At 35.8% G+C, this 27,884-nt stretch overlaps 2 protein-coding genes across 2 annotated transcripts; one reads left to right on the forward strand and one right to left on the reverse strand.

Moving 5' to 3' along the window:
- Positions 1 to 17,773: 17,773 nt before the first annotated feature.
- On the forward strand, positions 17,774 to 21,214 carry LOC133781560 (receptor-like protein EIX2). The gene is made up of 2 exons (XM_062220602.1): positions 17,774 to 20,762; positions 21,099 to 21,214. Exon 1 carries the CDS (start codon positions 17,788 to 17,790, stop codon positions 20,617 to 20,619), a length of 2,832 nt encoding a protein of 943 aa, XP_062076586.1. The 5' UTR covers positions 17,774 to 17,787; the 3' UTR covers positions 20,620 to 20,762; positions 21,099 to 21,214.
- Positions 21,215 to 21,317: 103 nt separating this feature from the next.
- LOC133784617 (receptor-like protein EIX2) lies at positions 21,318 to 25,067 on the reverse strand. The gene has a single exon (XM_062223910.1). The coding sequence runs from the start codon at positions 24,900 to 24,902 to the stop codon at positions 21,531 to 21,533; it is 3,372 nt and encodes a 1,123-aa protein (XP_062079894.1). The 5' UTR covers positions 24,903 to 25,067; the 3' UTR covers positions 21,318 to 21,530.
- Positions 25,068 to 27,884: the final 2,817 nt, after the last annotated feature.

A 27,884-nucleotide genomic window follows, 5' to 3' on the forward strand; every position in this document is an offset into this window, starting at 1 on the left:
GTTCGGCTAAGTGCTTTTTGAGCTCCTGAAAGGCTAGCTCGCACTCATCTGTCCATTCGAACTTCTTACTTCCTTTCAATAAGTTGAAGAATGGGAGGCCACGGTCCGTTGACTTCGAGATGAACCTGCTCAGAGCTGCCATCCTGCCAGTCAAGCTTTGAACATCTTTATGCTTCCGAGGCGAAGGCATATCGATCAGGGCCTTTATTTTGTCGGGATTAGCCTCGATCCCACGAGAATTGACAATGAAACCCAGAAATTTTCCTGAGGACACCCCAAAAGTGCACTTCTGAGGATTCAACTTCATGTTGTACTTTCTGAGCACGCCAAAGCACTCTTCGAGGTCATCAACATGGTTCTTGTTAAGTTGAGACTTTACAAGCATGTCATCAACATAAACTTCCATGTTGTTCCCTATTTGCTCTGAGAACATCATGTTTACGAGCCGCTGGTACGTGGCTCCGGCATTCTTGAGTCCGAATGGCATGATAAATGTAGCAGTAGAGCCCTTTATCTGTGATGAAGCTCATGTGCTCTTGGTCGGGGGCGTGCATGGGAATCTGGTTATATTCAGAATAGGCATCCATGAACGACATCAGACCATGCCCCGCCGTGGCGTCTACGAGCTGGTCAATTCTCGGCAGGGGAAAACAGTCTTTTGGGCAGGCCTTGTTGAGGTCCGAGTAGTCAATGCACGTTCTCCACGTCCCATTGGGCTTCGGGACCAACACTGGATTGGCCACCCAGTCAGGGTAAAAAGCGTCCCTGGTGAAATTATTTGCTTTCAGCCTGTCAACTTCCTCCTTTAGTGCTTTCTTTCTGTCTTCATCCAGCTGCCTTCGCTTTTGCTGTTTCGGGGGAAAGCTTTTGTCTATATTCAATGCGTGGCTCGCTACATTAGGGCTTATTCCCACCATGTCAGAGTGTGACCATGCGAAGACATCCTGGTTTTTCTTCAGAAAGCAAATTAATTGCTATTTTGATTCGTCTTGGAGGTGTTTCCCGACCTTCACCTTCTTTGAGGGATCAGCTTCATCGAGCTGAACCTCCTTGAGCTCTTCCAAAGGTTGGAGGTCAACTTTTTCCTCAATCCTCGGATCGATCTCCTCATCAATTTCTAAAACTGTCCCATCTTTATTTTGTATGACAACGAGTGCTTGAGCGCTCGTTTGTTTCTTTCCCCTCAAGGAGATGCTGTAGCACTCCCTTCCTGCCAATTGATCTCCTTTCAATGTTCCGACCCCGCTCGGAGTTGGGAACTTAAGGGCTAGATGTCTTATAGATGAAACTGCCCCCAGCCCGACCAGGGCGGGTCTCCCGAGCAGTACATTGTAGGCAGATGGTAACTCTACTACCACGAACTCCATCATCTTGGTCACCGAGACTGGATAGTCTCCCAAGGTCACAGGGAGTTCGATGGACCCCATACAGGCGGTTCGTTCTCCAGAAAAGCCATACAAAGTGGTTGCACAAGCCTTCAGGTCGCGAAGGGAGAGTCCCATTTTCTCTAGTGTTGCTTTATAAAGAATGTTAACTGAGCTCCCATTGTCTATGAGAACTCGGCGCACTCTTTTGTTGGCAAGCTGCAGGGTGATGACAAGTGGATCATGATGAGGGAACTGGACATGGGAGGCATCTTCCTCGGTGAAGGTTATAGGCTGAGTTTCAACTCTTTGGTTTTTTGGTGCCCTTGGTTCGGGTTCATAAGGAGACCCGTCCCCTGTCTTCAGCTCATTCACATATCGCTTTTGAGCATTTCTACCCCCTCCTGCGAGATGAGGACCTCCCGAGATGGTTATTACGTCCTCTCCATCTATCGGCGGAGGCCTGTCTTCTTCCCGAGATCGGGAGTTATTGTTCTGTGCTGTCGGAAGTGCGGCTACTCTCTGGCTTGTAGTAGTCTGTCCAGTACTCTAGTTTTTTACATACTGCCGGAAATAACCTCTCGAGATCAACCCTTCGATCTCGTCCTTCAGCTGTCGGCACTCATCAGTTGTGTGTCCGGTGTCTCTATGAAACTGGCAATACTTACTGGAATCCCTCTTGGACTTTTGATTCCTCATTGGGTCCGGACGCCTGAAGGGGACCTGGTTTTCATTAGCCAGGTATATATTTTCCCGAGACTCGTTGAGCTCGGTGTGTACTTTATATACGGAGTAATACCTTTCTCCTTTCTTTTTCTTTCCTCCTTCAGCCTCGGGGTTATTTCCCTCGCTCTTTTTCCTCTTAGAGGGATTCTCTGAGGTAGGCTGTGAAGCCGCTGGGTCAGCCGAGGTTGAGGCGGAGTTAATGTTTATCGTTGTAGTTTCGGTTTGCGAGGTTGCTTTTAGCGTTGACCTCGCCTCCTCTACATTGACAAATCTCTGCGCCCGCTTGTTAAACTCGGTTATTGACCTCACCGGTTTCCCTTGCATGTCATCCCAAAGGGCACTTCCAGGTAATACACCAGCTCGGATGGCCATCAAGTGCCCACTGTCATCCACGTCTCGAGCTCGGGCGACCTCTAGATTAAATCTTGTCAGGTAGCTTTTCAGTGTTTCGCCCGGTTGTTGTCGGACGTTAGTCAAAGTGGATGCTTCGGGTCTGACTCCCATCATAGCCCGGAACTGCTTCTTGAACTCTCTAGACAATTGATCCCACGAAGTTATAGAGTGTCTCTTGTACTTCTCGAACCAACTCTTGGCAGGTCCGGCTAATGATGTCGGAAACAACATGCATCTGAGCTCGTAACCTACATTACTGGCTCTCATAATAGTGTTGAATGTACTCAGGTGGCTACATGGGTCGGTTTTTCCTTCAAATGCTGGGACGTGAGGAATTTGGAACCCTTGAGGAAACTGAGTGTTAGAAATATTAGGAGCAAATGGCTCGAGTTCCTCATCAGAGTCCTCGTATCGACCACTCCCTCGTTCATTCTTCAAAAGCCTAAAGGCTTTTTGGAGCTGATTAATCCTTTCTTGAACTGGGTCCTTAGGTGGTGTCTGGAATTGATAGTCATTAATCATGATCCCATGCTCACGTCTCCGTGAGGGATCTCTACACCCATTCAGATGATTCCTTAGATCCAGATTTTTCTGATCTCCCTTTCCCCTGCTCTAATTCAGATGATTTTGCAGGTCAGGATGACTCTTGCGATTTCCAGTATTTTTACGACCTCGGTCGTGTTTACTAACGGACCTAGTCTCTCCGGACTCATCACTGGTGAAACTCATTGATTGGTCATTTCGTGGTGGATCCTTTCTACGTCGCCTTGTCTCCGCAGTGCGAGATCGAGACGTCTGACTTCTCTCAGATGGCGCGCCTCTCCGCTCCTGGAACGTCTCCCTGTTTCCTTGCCTTTCCCCTGTACGTCCTTGATCCTGATCTCGAACAGGTTGAGCGTTTCTGCAGGGAGGTGAAGGATATCTTATGGGAGACGGAGGGAACCGTATAGGCGACAGTGGTTGTCGTCCTTGCCTCGGTCTAGAGGGTCCAGAATTTGCCCGAGATGGGTCAGTCGCGTTCGGTGCACTACCAGGAACCTGAGTCCGAGCCTCGGCAGGAGCTCGGTTGTTCTCAGTTCCTGCAGGCACTTCCACAGGTGGATTAGGCGGGACCCGAGCTCGGGTACTCCTCTGAGGCCTAGAAGGAGCAGATGGCTCTGCTGGTGCTGGAGGTTGTGCCGGCCTCCTTGTGGCAGCATTTTTTCGTGGACGTCCACGGGGCCTCCGGGGAGGAACGTGCACGTCCCTTGGAGGAGGGACTTGGTTTTCGCGCGGAGGCGGGGGCTGAGCCACCTGCGCCTCTGCGGCTATCCTGGTCAACTCCTCGTTACGTTTGTTGGCTTCTGCCAACAACTGTTTCAGCTGCCGATTCTCCAATTCTACAATAGGGACATAACGTTCAGGATTGTAGTACATGTCCTCATCCCTTGGTTGTGGAGGTGGTCCCCGGGAATCAGAGGACCCACTCCTTTCATCAGCGTCCGGGTTCTCCATTGGCTGTTTTCCAGGACGCCTTGGGTAATTTTCTTCAGGGGTGTTCTGATTGTTTGCAGCCATGAATCTCTCAGGGATGGATGCTTGAGGCTCTCAATGAAAGCACCAAACTGTTGACGCCGTTTTTCGTCAACAGATAAAAGAAGAAAGCACGTAAACAGTTAAAGACAATGGCCAAAAGAAATAAACGAATCAAACACATGATTTTTTACGTGGTTCAGCAGTTAAATCTGCCTAGTCCACGAGTCTCTGTTATTAATCTCAAGATTATCTCTGAACAATTCTTTAGCATGAATTCTCCAGAGTTTTCTCTCAAGGATCAGAATTTCGGTCCTTTACAATGGTGCATGGCCTCTCTATTTATAGAGAAGGATGCAGAATAATATCCCACACATTTTGGGTAGTTACTCTTTTGTGAATAAAAATAAATGGCTTTAAATGCCTTTAATCAGATAAAAAAGGAAATGTCCCTGAAGACCAGGGAATACATAACCGACTAAATAATATCCCACGATTCTTGGGGATTTACATCAATAAATGAGGATTACATCTTATGTTTACAATACTTGTAGATATTCAAGGTGGTTATAGCGTATCTCCAAGGCTTCAGCATCTCAGGTTTCATGTCATTGCGCGAGCCACTGACATCTCCCGAGCTAACATTGCTTTCGAGATAGTATATCGAGCTCAAGACCCATGCTCCGAAGTTCCTGAAGATGAAGGTGTTCTCGGAGATACCTTTCGAGATCGAGATCATTTCGAGGTCACCGCATTCGAGACCATATATCATACTTTGCAGGCTCGATTTACAATCCTAGATCATACTCTAATCCTCACGAGACCATTTATTGCGAACTCAGCTTTCGAGGTCATATTTACTATGGCTTGAAATCTGGGTATAACATAATTAATAATATTTAATATTAGATAATATTATTCAATAAACAAATTAAATTATATAATTTAATTAGATAATATTATATCAAACTTTTATTATTTAATTAATTAAATTAATAAAAAATAATTAAATATAAATTATTATTTATTCTTAATTTTTTATACTTTTATTAAATATTATTATCAATTTCTATATTCATGTAATTTATATTAAACAATATTATTCAATAAACAAATTAAATTAAATTATTTATTTAGATAATATTATATCAAACTTTTATTATTTAATTCATTAAATTATTAAAAATTAATCAAAAAATAAGTTATTATTTATATAATTATTTATTCATAATTTTTTATACTTTTATTAAATATAATTATCAATTTCTATATTCATGTAATTTATAACTATTTAATATTGGATAATGTTATTCAATAAACAAATTAAATTATATAATTTAATTAGATATTATTTAATTAATTAAATTAATAAAAAATAATTAAAAATAAAATATTATTTATTCATAATTTTTTAAAATTTTATTAAATATAATTATCAATTTTTATATTAATGTAATTTATATTAAACAATATTATTCAATAAACAAATTAAATTAAATTATTTAATTAAATAATAATATATCAAACTTTTATAATTTAATAAATTAAATTATTAAAAATTAATCAAAAATTAAATTATTATTTATATAATTATTTATTCTTAATTTTTTTATACTTTTATTAAATATTATTATCAATTTCTATATTCATGTAATTTATATTTAACAATATTATTCAATAAACAAATTAAATTAAATTATTTATGTAGATAATATTATATCAAACTTTTATTATTTAATTCATTAAATTATTAAAAATTAATCAAAAAATAATTTATTATATATATAATTATCAATTTCTATATTTATGTAATTTATACCTATTTAATTATTTTTTATTATTTAATTAATTAAATTAGTAAAAAATAATTAAAAATAAATTATTATTATTTATTCATAATTATTTAATTTGTAATAATAATAATAATTTTACAAATTAATTATTATTTGACTTTAAGGCTAATTTATTTTTTTAAATAATTAGATAAATTAAAATGGCAGCCTCATATTAGCCTAACAAAACAAGCTGGAAGGAACAACCCTAGACATAATGACATAAACCCAGAATAAAAAGAGAACATAATCTATGTGGAAGTATCAATCTGCTCTGGAAGAAACAAACGTTACGGCAAGCCCTTTCGTGCCGAACCTACCAGCTCTACCAACCTGGCCAGAATTTCATGAGAAAGGAGTCAGAAAAATAATATGCGATTTCATCTAAATAAACTCTTAAATATTTTTATAAAATATTTTAAAATAAAAAAGTAATTTTACGTAAATAAATGGGCGGTATTATTGTCTGACTAATTAATTTTGACAGAGACTTGGTTTAAGTAGGCATTTTGTATTTCTAGCAAAACAAATTGATGTAATAATTTGGTATTATATATTGAAATCAGATGGATGTAAGTGAGTATTCAAACAAAATCTAATGTTGTAATTTGGTATTTTTAAAATTACGAAGAAACTAGTATCTATTCCGTATTATATGTTTGTTTTTAACTTGATTTGATAAAGAAAATAAAATAAAAACGTACGGATCTCTCTTAAATAATTGGTTACAAACTAGTCAGAGGTGCATGTTATCAATTACGTATTCAGGGGATGGGGATTATTAACATCTATATTCAGGGGATGGGGATGGTGCTAAAACAAAAGCACCTATAAACTTGTAACATAACATAGTACAGAATTTCATAGGCAGGAGAAACGAAAAAGGTTTGTTTTTGTTCTACAATATACCTTAGAAACACCTTGGGTCTGCAACGCCTTCAACGAAATGGAGTTTAAGAGGCGGAATAGGTTGTTTAAGAAACGCCTTGGGTCTGCAACGAAATAAATTGTTAGAATAGAGTTTAAGAGGCGGAATAGAGAAAGAGAAATGGAGAAGCTGCTACTTGCTTGGTCTGCAACACCTTGGGTCTGGTACCTACTCGGTGCGGTGTGGAGAAGCTGTGCGAAGGCAGGAGAAACGGAGAAGGCATTCGAAGAAGAAAGGTGCGGTGCAATATGTAACTTCTACATAATCATTAGCGGCGGGTACCGCCGCTATTACCATAGCCCGTCGCTAATAACTTTATTAGCGGCGGAGACTCCGCCGCTAATAAATGATATACTACGTCGCTAATACTATTAGCGGCGGATATCCGCCTCTAAAAAAATGTGATTATCCGCCGCTAATAACACTTTAAAAAATGAACCGTTTGATTCCCGGGAATTTTCCTCTGTTGTATTAGCGGCGGATAACCCGTCGCTAATAATAGGAAGTCCGCTGCTAATACATATTAATTATATATTTTTAAATAACCACACCTGATTAGCGACGGACCCCCTAGCCCGCCGCTAATACCCTGTATAATAGCGGCGGACTGTACCCGCCGCTAATAGATACGCCGCTACTCACATTAATTGTTGTAGTGTTTTTTGCTACCATAATCTATAGCTGATTGCATTTAAATTGGTAGCAAAAGAATTTGTGTCATTAAAATTAATTTTATTTTCAATCCAGCAAAATTATTTTACTACCACAATTTGGTAGCAAACAATCGCAAAATTAGTAGCAAATTAATTGTTTTGTACTTAAAAATTCGATACTTTTGCTACTAAATTTGGTAGCAAAATTAATAATAAATTGAATGATTTTTTTAAATAAATAATTTTATTTCATATTTTATTAGTTTTTGAATTTAATTATTTTATCAATTCTATTTTTTTATTATAATAATTACAAAAAAAAAACATTAATAAAATATCAAAATTAATTTTTATAAAATAGATAAACCAAATACAAACTAAAGAAAATATTTAGTACAAAATCAATATAAAATATAATACAAAAACTAACCACATACAAAAATCTACACATGACATCAAAAATTATACTTTTAGTTCATATTTACATATATCAAAAAATTGCCAGCAATATTTGAACACGTCCATTCCATGCTCCCTCTTAAAGGCTCTTTTCATTTCATTGTTTTTAGTTTCAAGAACATTCATTCTTGAAAATACATCAAAAGCATTCACAATTCTAAAAAAAAATCAATAACTATAGCAGTAAAATAAATTTTGTGGACAAATGTAGAGAATTGCAATATCCAATTGATATAAAGCATAAAGAAAAATAAAGGACAAACACTCAGGGCTTGGGGACATTGAATTTCATTATCTCACAAAAGGCTGCATGAAGAAAAACAAAGGCCAATGTGAAGTCATTATTGTGCATACAATGAACAGCTCGCATAAACAAAACTTAAGTAGAAGGTCAATTAGTCGTTAGCCATCTCAACTCAATCCAACAATACCAATATATTTAGAACACTGCCACAATGAGCCAAGTAATATTCAACTTTCATAAATTCTCAACTAGTAATCTAGCAAGGGCAAAACTGCTCCACTTGCTTCTTCGAGCTAGGGCCGCGGCGCCCAAGAACAGGGTGGCGACCCCCAACCCAGAGCCATCCCCCGACACGATTTTCAACATCCCAAAGCCTCCAAAATCATGCCTAAACATTACCAAATCATCAAATCAAAGTTCCCAAGCTTCCTAATGGTCCAAAACCATCAAAACCCAAAGCTCAATCGAACCAAAAACTCAATGATTTACAAAATCCAATTCTAAGCTTAGAAACTCTAACAACTCAAAACTTAAACTTAGTTTACCTTCGATTGGGTTGTTTTCTTTCGAATCCTTCGATTGAGAAGCTTCTAATCTTTCCTAGGATCGCTATGCCTCGATCCTCGCTTGATTCCGACTCCTAGAACTCGAGATCTCTTCAAAAAGGCTTCGAATGGTAAAATGAGCTAACGAAAGAGAGAGGAAATGTTTTCTAATGTACGTTCTATCTGACAAGCTACTTCAAGCTTAAGTAACCTCAAATAAAACCTAGTACTCGGGGTCCCGAAAACACCCCCGAGGACATTATAGTCAAAACTTCCAGAATTTCCTCCTGACCTCAAATACTCCCAATTTATCATCAAATAAACATTCTTATTACCCAATAATTGACCCCGTTATGACAAAACGCTAACTCATAATATAAGATTGTCTCATGCCGAATAGCTCTAACATATCTCCATAATAATGAAATCTCATTCACAAATTACAATATGCACCCAAATATACAAATATGCCCTCAACAAGACAAATTACCAAAATGCCCTTATAATTATAAATACACCCATATGCATGCATTTATCATCATATAATAATATAATTCATATTAACATGCATATAATCATTTAATATCATAATAAATCAATTATGGTCATCCCAGCCTTCTAATTAAGGTCCTAACCCTTATTAGGAAATTCGGGGCATTACAAGGTGAAATTTCTTTTGACAATACTCAAGACAGCCTACATCCTTGAGTCATCCTTGGCACCTCTAGCCGAGCCATCAGACAAAGATACTCCCGAGGAAGTGGAGAAAAGAAGGAAGAGAGAAGAGGACAACCTTCTTTGTAGGGTTCATATCCTTAATGCCCTATCCGATAGGCTATATGACCTCTATACCAATACCAAATCCGCGAAGGAGATTTGGGATGCCTTGGAGAATAAGTACAAGGTTGAGGAAGAAGGTACAAGAAAGTTCTTAATTTCTCAATATTTTGAATTGTCTTTCATTGATGGGAAAACTCTTTTACCTCAAATTCATGAGTTACAAGTGATTGTAAACAAGTTGAAAGTTCTCAAGATTGAGCTTCCTGAGGCCTTTCAAGTTGGTGCAATAGTGGCAAAATTACCACCAACTTGGAGGAGCTATAGGAAAAGAATCCTCCATAAGAATGAGGATTACACTTTGGAAGAGATCCAAAAACACATTAGAATTGAAGAGGAATCGAGAATAAGAGACAAGGGTGTGAATGAGTCTAAAGATGAGACTTTCAAGGCCAATGCGGTTTCACACAAGCATCCAAAGGGCAACAACAACAACAAAAAAGGGTAGTGGGAACCCTTTAGGTCCAAAGAAAGATCATGGACAATTCAAAGACGTGAGAGGCCATTGTTTTGTTTGTGGAAAACCCGAGCACTATGCTAGAGTATGTAGGTACCGAAAGGACCCACATGAGAATGAGGTAAATGCTTTAGAAAAGGAAGAAGAGATCCTAGTATGATTACCATGTTTATGTGCCTTGTGGGGGAAATTTTTATTTTGTAATAAAGCTTGTACTCTTGAAAGCTATCAATACAATTAAAGTATTATTCTATGATGATTCTTTATTTTGCTATGAGACATTTGGGTGAGACATTAACAAAAGTTTCAAAATGAACTTGTTAAAATAATAGGTAAGTGTGTAGACCTATTATTTCATAATGTGATTATTTGTTTGAGAAATTCTCATATTAAATTTGTGTTAAAATTTTTATTTTGTGAAATACATAAAAGAAAGAAACTAAGTAAAAATTTCTTTGAAAGAAGTGTTTCTTGCTTTAGCAAGTAAATAAATCAAGATAAACATTGAGGTTTTATCCTGAGAGTTTATCATGTAGCATAGATGACTCATGATGAACTTTGAGAAACATATATTTATCTTGGAGGATAAATGACTTAATAGAAATGAAGAGATTTCTATTTTAAAGTGATATTTTATTATCATTATGTGAGAAATGTGGGGGTGATGCTCCAAAGTTAATCAATTTATTTTGTTGTTAATCAATTGATTAATTTGGTCATCCTATCAAATAGATGATTTGGAATTCCACATACTAAATCACATTGGCTATATGTGTATAGAATGAACAAATATAGACATGCTTGGTGTCTAAAGTTGTTGTTTTGTAATATTTTGATTCAAGAAGGAATCAATTTAAAACATAAATGAGATTTCTAGAAACAAAATAGGTGTCTAGAATTAATATTCAAATGTTTATCTTGGATATTAAACTATAAAATAGTGGGAGTGTTGACTATGGTCAAAATCACTATTTTAAAGAGGCGATTATTTTAATCAAACTATGGCTAGCAACAAAGTTTGAATAAAATAATGAGAGTGTCTAAGTATGCATACATGAGAAAAGAAATAATTCAAATGGAATCATTTCTACATCTCAAGGGATGGGACTTAGACTCCCTAAAGAGATTCACGGTTGATCGTAACCTATCTTAATACTAGTCACCAAACTAGTATTAGGTTCAATAGGTAATAACAAGTCAATCAAGTGAATAGTAGTAGTACTCAAATTTTGTCCCATCTGAGATATGAGTACTATTTTGTTACCAAAATGAGGGTTGAAACTGAAAGGTTTTTTTTAATAGAACTTAGTCTTGAGAAGACAAGTATTTTAGGGTAACAAAATACTGTAAGAGTTCTACCTATATAGACCTAGGAGTGGTGCCGCCCCTCATGAGAATTGGGAGTCATTCTCAAGAAAAGTCTATGAATGGAATGTGCACATGGCCATTAACGGTGCAAAAGCGAGACATTGAGGTCTCAAGTGAACATAGCAAAGGTGTGTGTGTTATCATCGGTTTGTTATCAAGAGATAGTGGTTCAATGCTTCGGCAACCAAAATTTCAACAAACTTTGTGATAATTACACTAAGGTAAAATTCAAGTCGAAAGACATTTTACTTTATGCACCAATGCAAAGGTTTCTATAGAGAGTGATTATTTAATCAAGTGGGGGAATATTATATTTTAATATAATGTTTGATTGATTAAATAAGTGTTACAGAAAGTGATTATTTAATCTAGTGGAAGAATGTTATATTATTTCATATAATATAATATTAGATTAAATAATGTGACAAAATGTGATTTGCCACACAAATGTGATTTGTCACACCTTGTAACATATTATTGAGAGTCACAAAATTGGACACATTTGTGTGCCCAAATGTGACATATTTTGGAGTTACAAAATCAGTTACAAATTTGTAACTCCCAAATATTACCCAATAATGTGTATATTATATGTTACACATTTGAGATTTGATTTCATAAAGCCATAATGAAATATGGCTGTTGGAGACATGTTTTTAACTCCCAATAGGTGTTTGGAGGTTACAAAATCATGTGGGAAAGGATTTGGGACATTTTGGAACGATTTGGAAAATGACAATTTTTGTGCTAAAACTAGTTTGTGGCCGCGGCCACTGTCTTTCCCTGGCCGCGACCTGGGGGACAAAAGCCAGTGGCCGCATCCACTGATGATCCTGGTCGCGACTAGTGAGGTTGACAACCTATATGGTTTTTCATATTTTTCCAAATTGAACGGTTCTAACATCCCAAATAACTCCGAAATCTCTATTTTAATTACATAAACATCCAATTAAACATTGGTAACAGCCATGGGAGTTGGTGGAATTTGAAATTCAAAGGGTTATCTCAAACTCAATAAATAGGAGCCTAATGCTCACTTGTAAGATACACCATTTTCCATCCACAAAGCACTAGGCTAGAAAATTCACCTTGAGGCTTGATTATTCCAGAAAGCATTTCCAAAAAATTTTTAGAGATCCCTTAGTGCTTGAGTTAGGGGGAAATAAACTTTTGGACAAAGATTTTAAACCTTGTTCAAGTTGGTGATTCCCAACCCTCTTCACTTAGGTTGTGTAAGTGAGAGCTTACTATTGTTGTGTTCTTGCATTTTTCTCTATTTCTTTTCTTCTTATTTTCATTTTCTATTTACTTGTAGCTATTGTTTAGAGTTGTAATCTTCTTTTCTTTTTCAAACACATTTCCTTTACTTGTAACTTTTGTTTAGAGTTGTAATCTTCTTTTCTTTTTCAAACACATTTCCTTTACTTGTAATCTTTTGTTTAGAGTTGTAACACTCTTTTTAATCAATCATTTTTTATTTGTAATATATTTCATAGAGTTGTATTATCTTACCTTTTCCATTGAGGCAATTACATAATTTTCCTAACACCTAAGACATGAGGTAAGGGAGTATTCTCAGTGCATGGCAGTCGAGGAGCGGTTTCCAAAAACTCTGAAGTATGAAAGTGAAAATCTCATTATTATGGAGGATGACGCCAGGCACGTGAGGTACCCCCACAATGACCCTCTGGTCCTTACCATTCAAATCGATAATGCGCGAGTGAAGAGATGCTTGGTGGATATGGGAAGCTCAGTGGACATCAACTACAAATCATCCCTCGAGAAGATGAAACTCATGGTCAAGGACCTAATACCTTATTCTCAAGTGATATAGGGGTTCACAGGAGAATACCTAGCACCAACAGGAACTATCAAACTACTAGTTATTGTGGGAGATGCCCCTAGGCACGAAACTGTGATGACAGAGTTCCTAGTGGTAGATTGCTCATCGACTTGCAATGTAGTGATCGGGAGACCCCTCCTGATGGCATTACATGCAGCAGTGTCTATCTGGCATCTGTCTTTGCAGTTTCCCACAAGAACAAGGCAAGGATGCGTACAGGGGAACCAAAGGGAGACACAAGAATGATACAATACGTCGGTGGTTAAAGCAAAGAAAGGACCATGCGTAAACAACATGGTGGTGACCTGCTGTAAAGAGAATGAAGGAGTCGATGAGGTTGTCAACATGGAAGTTGACGTTGAAGGAAACACTCTACTGGAGCCGGGGGCTCTTTTTAACGAAGATTTGTTATTATAATAAGTTTCCCAAAGCGATGGAAAAGACATTGATCCTCGCTTTGGGAATGACGTCATGGGGGTAGGACCAGTCGAAGATCTTGACGAAGTCCTACTAGATGAGGAGGTCTCGACTAGAGTAATCAAAGGTGGAAATCAAGGCACGGTTGGTAGAATTTTTTAAGAAGAACCAAGACGTCTTTGCCTGGTCACATAAGGACATGGTTGAAATTTCTCCATCCGTGATAAACCATGTCCTCAATGTGGACGAGAACTACCCACCGGTGCAACAAAAGAGGAGATTGCTTGACAAAGACTGATCTTAAGCCTTGAATGAGGAGGTCAAGCGACTCAAGGAAAATGGTTTTATAAGGGAGGCCTACTACCCAGATTGGGTATCAAACCCCGTGTTGGTCCTACTGAGGGGCAGCAAGAAGATCCAATGGACCAAGGAGTGCGAGAAAGCTTTCCAAGCCTTGAAGGAGCATCTCGCTCAACCCCCCGTCCTAGCGAAGCCAATAGATGGTGAAGTGTTATTAATCTATTTGGCAATCATCATGCATGCAATCAGTGTTGCTTTGGTGAAAGAAGAGAACAAGGTACAACACCATGTGTACTATATCAGTAAAAGGCTAGTAGGTGTGGAGTCCATCTATCTCCCTCTTGAAAAGCTAGCTTACTGTTTAGTAATCGCCTCTCGAAAACTGCGTCCATACTTCCAAGCTCACTCAATTCGAGTCCTAACCGATCAATCGCTACGACAAGTTCTTCAGAAGTAAGAGGCCTCGGGCGATTACTAAAATGGGCGGTGGAGTTAGGATAGTTTGATATCATTTATCAGTCAAGGACGGCGATAAAAGGACAAGCATTGGCAGACTTCATAGCCAAGAGCACCAACCTTGAAGACCCTTCCCACCAATCGGAGAATGGAGACACAGAGAAGGAAGGAGATACTCCCATATGGAAGCTATATGTTGATGGAGCATCCAATGAACACAACTCAGGTGCAGGAATGATACTGATCACTCTAGAGAATCATTGAATCCACTGCGCTCTCAGATTTGGATTCAACGCTTCAAACAATGAGGCTGAGTACAATGCATTGCTAGCAGGATTACGCTTATCTCGGGATGTGCACGCAGAATCCCTGGAGATATTCAGCTATTCCCAACTAGTTGTGTATCAGGTACTGGGGGAGTATCAAGCCAAGGGACTTAGATGGTGCAATACCTGAATAAGGTGACGGACTTATTGGCACAGTTCACAAGATACTTGATTACACAAGTCCTGAGGGAGCAGAATGCCAATGTTGGTGCCTTAGCCAAGCTTGCCAGTGCCAAAGACGATGACACCCTGAATGTCATTCCCTTCAAATACTTGGCGGAAAGAAGCATAACCGAGTAGGAGGCACAACCTCTTGAGTTAGGGGACATGTGGATGACACCCATTATCAACTATCTCAACCAAGGAGTAGTACCAAATGATCGGAACAAAGCAAGGAAGGTGGTGAGACAAGTTGCACGATATATGATAGTCCAAGGGGTCCTGTACCGACGAGGGTACTCCCTACCACTGCTAAGGTGTGTTACACCCGACCAGTCAAAACTGTTAATGATTGAGGTAGACGAGGGGTTTTGTGGAAATCACGCTGGGGGACCGAGCCTATCAAAGAAAATCTTAAGGCAAGGATACTTCTGGCCAACGATGAATGAAGATTTTATGTAGTATGTCATAAGATGCCACAAATGTTAGATGTTGTCCAAGGTACCCCAGGCGGCACCTAATGAGTTAACACAAATGCAAAGTCCTTGGCCCTTCGATGTATAGGGAATCGACCTAATCGGGAAGCTACCCACGGGAAGGGGTGGAGTTCAATTGGTTATTGTAGCCATAGACTACTTCACCGAATGGACTGAAGCAGAATCGCTCACTACCATCACCTCGAAGAAAGTCTTAGACTTTGTGGTGAAGAATATTATATGTCAATTCGGTCTACCGAAGAAGATAGTCTTGGACAATAGGACTCAATTTGATAGTGATATGTTCACCAACTTTTGCATGAGGCATGGAATCACAAAGAGCTTTTCCTTTGTAGCACACCCCCAAGCCAATGGTCAAGTAGAAGCAGTGAACAAGACTATCAAAGAAACTTTAAAAAAACCCCTTGAACAAGCCAAAGGAGCTTGGCCAGAAATACTTCCAAAGGTCCTATGGTTACATCGAACAACGGCTCGAACATCAACAAGCCCTACACCATTCTCTTTGGCATTTGGTTATGAAGCCATTTTGCAAGTTGAACTCACTCCTTCATCGCACAGACGAGAGACATATGGTCAAGGGAGGAACCATCAATCAATAAAGGAGTCGCTCGATTTAATCGAAAAATGACAAGAAAAGGCGAGTCTCAGAGTAGCAACACACCAACGAAAAGTGGCCCGACACTTCAACTCTAGGGTGAAAGATCGAAAATTCCAAGTTGGAGACATAGTTTTCAGGAGGGTGTTCCTAAACACTAAGGACACTGCATTAGGGGTACTGGGATCTCATTGGGAAGGGTCATACCTGTTATATTATTTATAATATAATGTAATATTATAATATTTTATAATATAATGTTTTAGGTTAAATTAATGTAGCAAAGAGTGTCACATATTGTAACATATAATAGAGAGTTATAACATTTAGATATATATATATATATATATATATATGAATATCCAAATATGTAACATATTTGGTGTTACGAATTCAGTCACAAATTTGTAACTTCCAAATATTGCTCATTATTGTGTAGATTTGTTGTTACTCAATATTGAGATGAATTTCTTAAAGTCATATATGTAATGGTTGTTAGAGATATGATTTTAACCCCAATAATGTGTTTTGGGGTTAAAAAATCAATTGGGAGTGATTTAGAACCGTTTGGAAAAACAGCACAATTTGGTGTGCTGAAATTTATAAAACGTAATAAAAATGTAATAACTTATTTTTATACTATATAATTTTTCCAATTACTTTTTTTTACTATTGTGTTGTATGATAAACTAAATTTGAAACTATTAGAAAGGCTTAATTTAAAGAAAATAATTAAATAGGCTTAAAATTTTATAAAATTTAGAGACTAGTTACCAAGTTTAAAATTTCAAGAATAAAATAAAATAGTTACTTAAAAATGATATACTTATAATTATTTTACATAAAGAAAATATAAGTCTAACAAAATTCGAAAGTTGAAAAATGCATCTTAAATTAATTTTAAACATAAGTATATCTCTGAAATAAGAATTGCAATTAATGCTCACTTAAGTGTCTTCATTTTTCTCCATACAAGAACAAGATGTAAACCACACAAGTTTTACCAGACCATGAATTCACCTTGCTAGTTTCTCTCATCAATTTTAGTGGAGAAATATGGATTGTGTCATTGATCGATATTATTTGATAAGAAATAGAACGCTCAATTATGATTAAAAAAAAATATATAGCAAATCACATTGTGAGCTGTTTGACACTCATTTTTCCCAAGCCATAAAAATATTAGAGTTCATAAAAACAAAGCAAATAACTTCATGAGCTGTTTGACACTTATTTTCTTTGAGTCATAAAAATATTAGAGTTTGTCGTAACATATACTATATTATAATATTTTTCATTGGTAACAAGTAATTATAAAAAAAAATTATGATTAAAAAACAAAGACAAAAAATGAGTTGTACAAACGTATATGCTTCACCTGCATTAATAGAGACTTGGGCAATAAAAAAATAAAATGTCCTTTCCACAGTACTACCGTGTTGTGTGGTGTTAATACCCGCATCCATAAATCCATAAATAAAGTCTTATTCACAAAATAAAAGTAATAATATATAAATCCATAAATAAATTTAAACAAAAAGTGCTTGTCCAAAGACTTGTAATCGCACTAATACCCAATTATATATTAATTAAATTAATTTCAATTGCTCCTTGAAAAACGCGTACAAGTGATTTTTTTTTTTCAGAAGATGATAATGATAGTTTTGACATATCGATGAAAAAACACTTTGATTGCAAAGACATAAATCAGAAATTAAAATCGAGAAATAATGAAAATATTGAGGCAATAATTTATTATAGGGCACGACTTTTTACCATCTATATATCAATGTCGCGTAAGAACACTGAATTAATAATACACTTTCGTGCAAGTCTATTGACTCGTTCAATTTCAAAAGCTATAATATACCTAAATATGTACATTCACCTTGAAAACATTATGTTCATGAATATGATGATAGTTGCAGTGCTTCTCTTCTTGCTGGCTTGTACGGCTAATCATGTAGTGGCTAACGAGGAAAGTAGCAGTGCCAGTGTGAATGATCAAGCTCAGTGCATAGAGAAAGAAAGAGAAGCTCTCCTCAGCTTTAAGAGAGTTGTAGATCCAGGTAACATTCTCTCCTCTTGGATAATCAATAATAGCACAAACCAAAACTGTTGCAATTGGATAGGTATCACTTGTGATAACCGAACCAATCATGTCATTAAGATTGTTATTGGCCATGTTTCTTATGTTAATACTGATGGTTATGAGTATGCAATCGGTGGTGAGATTGGCTCCTCCTTAGTTGAGCTACAGAAGCTGCAGTACCTGGACTTTAATGGGAACAACTTCAGTGGAATACCAAAGTTTATTGGAGCTTTAATAGATCTCATATATCTTGATCTTGGCCGAAATCCTATGAGGGGAGCTATTCCTTCCGAGCTTGGAAATCTTACCAAACTGCAATATCTTGATCTTTCAAGCTATTCTAGCCGAGATCTTTCACATAATAATCAAATGATTGCTGAAAATTTTGGATGGCTCTCACGCCTCACTTCTTTGAAGACATTCAGACTCAAGAGTGCCAATTTTACAAGAGCCGGCCTTCAATCTTTCAAAATTCCATCATCCTTACTAAGCTTAGAGGTATCATATTGTTTACTCCCCAAGATCGATTCTTCTCTGTCCTTTTCAAATTCATCAAATTTTCTCGAAACTCTTTCCCTAACACACAACTCTATCCATCCCACGGCAATTAGCTGGTTTTTAAATTCTACTGTGAACCTTGTTGATATGACCCTCGCAAACAACATCATAAATGGTTTCTTTCCAGACTCCTTCGGCCATAAAGATTATCTTATAAATGTTGATTTATCAGATAACGAAGTTGGAAGTGGGTTACCGAAATTCTTGGGGAATCTTACCAACCTAAAAGTCTTAGACATTTCTTCTAACAATCTTGGTGGAACCGTACATGATATTTTCGAGATCCTATCATCTTCAACTAAGAATTCCTTGGAGATTTTGCGTTTGAGTTCTAACCAACTTCGAGGATTATTACTTCTTGATGATAAGAAAACTTTCCCATCTTTGACGCTTTTAGACCTTAGTTATAATATGGTTGAAGGTCCTTTTCCCAATGGTTTTAGTAGATTTCCAAATCTTCGTGAGTTGTATTTAGACTACAACAACCTCACTGGTCTATTGCCTGATCTTTCTTCAATGCCCAACTTGACAGCCTTCAGTGCAAATAATATTAAGTTCAATGGTACTTCATTTGATAGTATTGGTGAGCTTTATTTTCTTGAGAGGTTAGATGTCTCTTCGAATTCTCTCACAGGGGTCATATCTGAAGTTAACTTACGTTGTCCTAATTTGAAAGAGCTAGACTTATCCTATAACTCTTTGACAATGAAATTTCAATCCAATTGGGTTCCCCCATTTCAACTGAAATCCATAAGGCTCTCTTCTTGTAAGTTAGGTCCTCAATTCCCTCGTTGGCTCCAAACACAATTCAACCTCACACACCTAGACATTTCCAATACTGAAATTTCTGGTGATCTTCCTAGTCAGTTCGGTAATATGACTTCCAAGCTGTTTACTTTAAGTATCTCTTACAATCTTCTTAGTGGCACCGTGCCAAAATTGTCACTACGATCTCTCTCTACAGTTGACTTGAGTTTCAACCAATTCCAAGGCTCTGTTCCACCTTCTCTGTCCAATGCAACTTATTTGTATCTGTCCAATAATAACTTCAATGATTGTGTGTCTTTTCTCTGTGAAGCGAGAGAGGTTTCGACAGGTTTTCTTGACCTTTCCAATAATCAGTTAATCGGAAGGCTTCCTGATTGTTGGGAGAATTTTAACACTCTTTGTGTTTTAAAGTTGAGCAACAACAACTTTTTTGGAGAGATCCCAAGCTCAATTGGTTCTAGTTCAACTAGATTTCAGACTCTACAATTGAGGCATAATAACTTCTCAGGATCTTTGCCTTCTTCATTGAAAAACTGCAGTGAGCTTCTAGTTTTGGATTTGGGACATAATAATTTGGAAGATATAGTACCATGGTGGATAGGTGAAAGATTAACAAAGTTGGTTTTTCTTAGTCTCAAATCAAATAAATTCTACGGATATGTACCATCAAATCTTTGTCATCTTACTAAGCTTCAAATATTGGATCTCTCCCAAAATAATTTGTCTGGAGCCATCCCTTCATGCCTTGAGAATTTCACCTCAATGGTACTTCAACAAAAATTTGACGATCATATCACCAGCACAATAGTTTTCAAGACTGGTCCGCTTGAAAGTACCTTATTTGGTCGTTTTCAAAACAATGCATGGATCATTTGGAAAGGAGTAGAGTATGAATACGGTAAGATTCTTGGATTGCTAAGAATTATTGATCTTTCAAGCAACAAATTGAATGGAAATATCCCATTTGAAGCAACTAGTCTTGTACAATTGGTTCAGCTAAATCTATCAAGAAACGAATTGAGTGGAAGCATTCCAGAGAATATAGGGAACTTGACTAAGCTAGAATCATTGGATTTGTCTCACAATAAGCTTTCAGGGAAGATTCCCACAAGCCTGGCTGAAGTAACTTTGTTGAATTACTTGGATTTATCAAATAATAGATTATTAGGGAGAATCCCTGCAAGTACTCAATTACAAAGCTTTAACGCTTCTTCGTACCTTGATAATCTTGCACTGTGTGGACTTCCTCTAACAAGCTTTTGCCCCGGAGATGAGACACTATTGCTTTAAAAAATAAATAATAGTTTTAAAAAGATAATGAAAACATATTATATATTAAAATAATAGTTAGCAAAGTCAAAACAAGGCAGGCAGTGGCAGTGGGTGATCTCTTGCGAAAGTATTGAAGCCACCGCAGTAGACTTCTTCAATAGGTTAGTGGGTGTTTTCCTTTTTCCCCTTCTCTGTAGCATGCATGTGTTTTTGATGCTTTCTTTATGGTGTCTGGGTATTGATTTTGTGGAATCATGACTTTGAATGTGAGACTAATTTCCTTTTAGACATTTAATAAAAAAACAAAAGTATTTACAATTTTTTAGAACACCAAAGTATACTTTAATAATCCAAAAGTTCTTGTTTAATATATTTTAACGGTTCGGTTTGTTTGGGTTTTTGAAATATACTTTTCAAATGTTATGTGTATGAAGAAAGTTCATGTTATTTATTTGATTTTTTCTTCTGTGTTTGTGTTTACTTATGCATTGGAGCAGGGGAGACATGATACTGCATACAGGTGTTACAACTGATCAGATTGAACCAGAATCATTTGATGTTAATGAAAATGATTCATTGCCCCCCTGTTGCACCAGAATTTGGCAGGTTAATTTCAACCAATATGACCTGGCATCTCGGTGGAAATTTCACCACAGGAGCATTATCAAATGTTGTCCCGAGAAGGCAAAAATATACAACTTGTGAGATGAGCATAATTGAAGCAAACGAGGAATCTCTGTCAATTCCAACAGATGAGCATAGTTGAAGCAAATGAGGAATCTTTGATAAACTATTGTGGCAATAGGTTACAACTTAAACAATACAAGACAGCATAAATTAAGATGAAATACACAAACTGAGAGGATCGATCGTCCTATGAAGTACGTACATACACATAGAGAAATACATGTTATCAGTAGATATCTTTATTAGTTGGTCCACTTCATGATGCTCTTCTTCAGTCTCCCAATTCTCACTTCTACTCTCACAAGAATCCAATCCATGGTGTTTTCAGTGAAACAAAAAAAAGCATGCCTCCAGTTTCTGTTGAAAACCAGACTCCCAATTACTCCCCATAATCCAGCTGCATATCCAAGTGTTACCACAGAGTAAAACCATATTCTTTCGATCCTACTATCTTTGTAGTCGTCATCATCTTCGTGGGCATTTTTTCTTCGATCATCATCTCCAAAACATTTCTTTGGCAATGGGGTTCCACATAGTTCATCGTTGCCAGCATATATATTTGGATCATTCAGTGTTTGAAGTTGAGGTCCTGTTGGAATTTTGCCTGACAAATTGTTGTAAGACAAGTCGAGCTTGTCTAGTGATAACAATTTGGACATACTTTGTGGAATTTCACCAAAAAGTTTGTTGTTTGAAAGGTCAAGAGACTCCAAGGACTTCAACTCTTCAATATTGTTAGGAATATTGCCTGACAAATGATTATGGGACAAATTCAAACCACGCAAGGCAGATAGCAAACATAGCTCTTTTGGAATTATCCCAACTAGCTTATTGCTTGAGAGGTCCAAATTATCAAGAAGTAGCAGTGTTTTTGTATACTCTAAGTCTCTTCCTTTTATCACTTGTGAAACCTTCGCATCACCCATACTTCCATTCACTTGTGGATAATCTTTTACCATCATTCCAGTGAGTTTTCCAAAGCAATGAGGAATTTCTCCTCTCAAATTGTTATTTGCAAGGTCTAAAATGCTCAGTGCCAAGAGCTTGCAAAAATTTAAAGGGATACTTCCACTAAACATATTCTTGCGGAACCTCAAAATTATTATGTCCCGGAAGCTATGTCCTCCAATCCAAGTTGGTAGAGGTCCTGAAAAGTTATTGTCGCCAAGATCAAGAAGCATCATTTCAGAACAACCCCTCAAAGCCAATGGAAGTTCCCCATTAAAGTTATTATTATTCATATGCAATCGCGACAGTTGTGATAAGTTCCCCATTGAGCTTGGAATAGTCCCTGACAACTTATTGTGTGATAGATTGATGACATCCACGGTTTGGCTCCCTCTCCAACAATTAGGCAATATCCCAGAAAACTTGTTTCTCGAAAGATCTAGTTCTTGCAAAGATTCTAGTTCACATAATGACTCTGGAAGTGAACCATTTATCAGATTGTTGCCAAGATATAGATACCACAGAATAGACAAAGAACCAATATTCACAGGTAGGTGCCCGCTGATTTGGTTCATAGAGAGATCCAGAGAGCTGATGCTTGACATGTTCTGAAGCCATTTTGGAAATGTTCCAATAATATTAGCATTTGAGAGATTCAATTCAAAGACTTCCCTTTGTGTCTGAAGCCATTGGGGGACTCCATGAGACCCTACAACTTTGCAAGAGGCCATGTTGATGTAATAGAGACTAAAAGGAGGGATCCAATTTGAATTAACTTGGCACGAGAAATTGTTGGAATCAATGAGCAACCTTTCCAACCTTGTAAGGTTAGCAAAGTGATCCTCGGATACAATACCTTCCAATAAATTTGATGAGATATCCAAGGATTGTAGGAATTCTAATTTTCCAATTGATTTAGGCAAGCTTCCATTTAATTGATTTCTAGAAAGATCTATAACCCTCACCAATGACAATTTTCCCAGTGTTTTTGGAATGACCCCATTCAAATTGTTATATGACAAATATAACTCCTCTAATACCGATAATTTTCCCAATGTTTCTGGAATGACCCCATTCAAATTGTTATATGACAAATATAACTCCTCTAATACCGATAATTTTCCCAATGTTTCTGGAATGACCCCATTCAAATTGTTAGATGACAAATGTAGCCACTTTAATACTGATAATTTTCCCAATGTTTCTGGAATGACCCCACTCAAATTGTTAGATGACAAATGTAGCCACTTTAATACTGATAATTTTCCCAATGTTTCTGGAATGACCCCACTCAAATTGTTAGATGACAATTCTAGCCACTTTAATACTGATAATTTTCCCAATGTTTCTGGAATGACCCCATTCAAATTGTTAGATGACAAATCTAGCCTCTTTAATACTGACAATCTTCCCAAAGATTCTGGAATTGACCCTATTAATTGATTGACGGATAGATCTAATACTTTCAAAAATGAAAGTTTTCCAATTGATGATGGTATTGGACCATGAAATAAATTCTGGGAAAGGCCAAGGTATCTTGAAAATTTTAGTTGCTCTGACCAATCAGGCAAAGGACCACCCATTTCGTTATGCTCTAAATGTAATATCTCTAGATTATATTTGACACATTTTCTTGAATTTCGATGAGGCTCTAACACTTCTCTAATTTTGTTAAATGACAAATCTAATACCTTCAAGGAACAAGCATTATTTATTATGTACAGCAAGCCACCTTCTCCTTCAAAGCTATCATAATTATTCGATGCCAGATTAAGGTAAACAAGGCTCTTAAGATCACCCAACCAGGTTGGAATTGAGGAACTAGTAGCATAGAAGGTGAACGAAAGATCAAGTACTTCAAGAGAAGTCAGATTTTTTAGAACATTAAGAATTGAACTTTCAAGTTGATTCCCGGAAAGGTCTAGATATCGAACACTAGCAGAGAAGGTGGAATTGATCGAACGCCAAGGAAAATTGACCATATTTAATCCACAAACAGATAGGCTGATATGTGACAGAGAAGGAAGGTTGGTAAGTACCTGCATTAAATCTGATGCATTCGAACAACTTACCGAATTCAGATCAAGGTATTGGAGAGACAAAAGATTTGAAGCCCACTGGAAAGTACGAGTACTAACATCATAAAGACCTCGAAGATCAAGCACTTGCAAGCTAGTAAGATTTGCAAATTGAAGAGAAATCAATCCACCCAAATATGCATGAGACAGATTTAGATACTTTAGATTCTTCATTGAGCCAAAGAAGTTGGGAATCTTGCTATAACTGAAGTTGTTTCCGCTGAGATCCAAGTAGTTGAGATGTTGCAGCTCCAACAAATTAGAGCTCAACTCATTAGCTTGTAAGTCAGGCAGATGAGTAGTATCATCAGAATAAGGTGAAAATGGATAATCCATTGATGAGGATCTGAGATGAAGCTTGACAACATGACCCGTGGTTTCATTGCAGGCTACTCCTTTCCATTGGCAGCAATCTTGACCTTGCCAGGAGGACAACTTGTGTGAAGGATCTTGAAAGCTTTGTTTCAAGTTTAGGAGAGCTTGTCTCTCTTTTTCGATGCAGCCAAAGGTAATACCACTCATGTTTGATATGCATACACAGAGAAGAACCAGGAAGAATAACATTTCTGTGCTACGATGCCTCCCCATGTTTAAACCAAAACAGGCTTTCACTTGGTCTCTGTGCTACAAAACAGTGCATAATATAGACTTGTTTGCCAAAAGCTATGATTAATAAATACATGATAGTGTAATAGTGCCAAATTACATAAATTCATATGTATAAAATATTATTATTATTATATATAATAATCTTAATTTTTATGAAATTTTGGTAAAACAAATATTTAGTAATTAGATTAATATAAATTTAATTGTTATAAAATATAATTATTATAATAATATATATTACATAATCTTAATTTTTATTAAAAAAATTATCATTTGTATTTAAAAAGAAAACATGCTATTTTTTATTATTTAATCTAACTTATATAAATATATATTCATATTAAATAACAATAAACATTATAAATACATTATATATTAGTGTCATGCGTGTAGAACTAGAATGATTGTATAACTATATAAAAAGTTATAATAACATTTCTCTTTTATAAAGAATAAACAAGTTTTTTCTCTAATTATTTAAGTGTACGCTTTAAATAATATCATAAATGTTTTGTACCTTAAATATGATAGTTTATTGTCATCTAAAAAGTTATCAAATTATTAAAACTAACCAAACGTGTATTACATATTGCTTGCACCTAGTAAAATTATAATACAAGAGAATTGAATAATTTTCATTTATTTAATATGATTATTTGAATATAATATGTGAAATTATGCATTAGGTACTTTTGTTTTTATAGAGTATACACCTGTATTACCATTTATTATTAATAATATTCATTTAGTATCCTTAATATAGAAAATTAGTTAAAATAGTACCTTTTGTTTGAATTTGGTCTACAAATTTTTCAAAAAATTTATTTTGGAATTGGTTTATTTTAGTTTTAAGTATAAATCTAATAAATTATTTGATTTAATTAAGTTTTAATTATATTTATATTTTTGTAAAAATATGGTTTTAATTATATTATAATTTTTTTTAAAAAAAAAGTATAAGATGGAACAATTAGAACATGCACATGTCAAGATATTTTTTTCAAATCAATTAATTAAAGTTGTTGACCAAATTTTAAACTTATGAGAATTATTGATAATAGAAGGTATGAAAATTATACTTTCAAAAAACAATGAATACCATGACAATACATACCCATAAAATATTAATGTAAATGTAATTTTCAATTGAAAAAAATGATATTCTCCCTCAACTAAAAGGCACCTATTTTATAATATAGGGTAGACTATTTTATATTTTGAGTAGTGTTGGAGTTGGAGACCACATAGTAATGCCTAATAACAATGCTTTTTATATTATAAAGACCCAAAATGTCAAAAATACACATGCTTTCTGTTTTCAATATATATAGCAAAAAATATTAACTTCCTACGGAGAAGGCATTAAAATGAGGACGTTTCCAAAGAATCTCTCTACTTACTTTACTTGATTGAGATATAAAATATTCTTAATTTCTTATTATTCTTTACCTAATTACAATATTATGTTTGAAGTTTAATTAACCATATGATCTTTTATATATAAACATTAGACAAGACACTCTAAAAGTGTAAATAACACTTTATAATCTTCGGTAATAAAACTTCACTATGAAACATATCAAATCAACATATATATACTAAAGAAAAAAAAAATAGGTAAACTGCGTAAAAATGTAACATGTTATTTTGAACTGTTCTAATGAAAAAAAATGCAATCGTTATTTATAGATATAAGAAAATATATATACACAATCCAAATATTGAATAAAACTGTAATGAGGATCGAAAATAGAGATCGTACCTTCAGCCAAGTGGCCTGAAAACTCAAAATTATAGACGCGCTTTTTCTTTCTTCTATGTTCTTCTAAGTTCTCTAACACTCTTATAGTAGTTGTTATGTTGTAACTTTCTGAATTGAGTGACTGAACCTAGCAAACAAAACACACTATTTATAACCAAGCTTTCCATTGGAACTTTTGGAGCGGCTACATTATTAATTGAATACATGTTTTTCCAGGAAATTACATTGAGACATGATTCTTTAATAATAATATTTTAATGACAAAAAAATATTTGGACCACCTGTTTTTGGAAAATGAAAGGCTTTGGTTACTTCTCTCACTTGGTCCATACATTTGATATTATCATATTTTCATGTACAAAAACATAAGTAAGATAATGCCCAACAAGAAAAATTGTGAAGTATACACAACCTATCATATTTTCATGTACAAAAACATACAGTATTGCCTTTGTGACAACCCATTGCCTTTCCTAAACGGTGACTAATTAACACTGTTTAGAAGAAATTATTAAAGTCATGTTTTTAGTGGGATCGGGTTCTTTCCAAGTCTATTAATGAGCATTACTTTGATTCAAAATCTTGTTTTTGGTGGGGTTTCTTTCTAAGTCTTTTGATGAGCGCTTTGATTAAGTTTATGATTGACCTATTATTTTATTTTGTGGGGTTTTCACCTTAAAAAGTACAATATTTAGTGCTTATCATCAATGATAATATTTTTTTATTGATTTGAGTGCGTACTTACTACTCTAACAGTCAAGTCGTTACTACTCATCATTCACTAGTTTTATTTTATTTTTCTTGACGGGAAAAACTTGTACGGTCAAACCATGAGTGACGAAAAAATTCCTCAACAAATTCTAAAATACTCAGTGATTAAACTAATTTCTACAAAGAAACTTCTCATATCTTTCTTCATTAGAAAGACTTACAAAGTTGTTAAACATAAAATATCGTGTTATATTATTAGTGGGATTTCCTTTTAATCACCGTAGTGTCGTTTTCAAAAATATGAGATGACTCAATTATTTTTTGTCATCTGTCAATCTAAAAAACTGTTTTAAAAAACAATCTCTGTCTTGCTAAGTAATTTACTAAAATGTCATTTAAGTAACTACCATGTATTTACATTTTTTGAAGTTTGTTCTTCCCCTAAAAAAGTCTACATTAAAAAAAACAAATAATTATGAAACAAACCA

Source organism: Humulus lupulus, chromosome 6 (assembly GCF_963169125.1).
Source record: "Humulus lupulus chromosome 6, drHumLupu1.1, whole genome shotgun sequence".
NCBI classification, from domain to species: Eukaryota; Viridiplantae; Streptophyta; class Magnoliopsida; order Rosales; family Cannabaceae; genus Humulus; species Humulus lupulus.

Excerpts from the sequence above, each read along its gene's own strand:
- LOC133781560 (XM_062220602.1), top strand. The coding sequence starts at position 17,788 with ATGTACATTCACCTTGAAAACATTATGTTCATGAATATGATGATAGTT.
- LOC133784617 (XM_062223910.1), bottom strand. The coding sequence starts at position 24,902 with ATGGGGAGGCATCGTAGCACAGAAATGTTATTCTTCCTGGTTCTTCTC.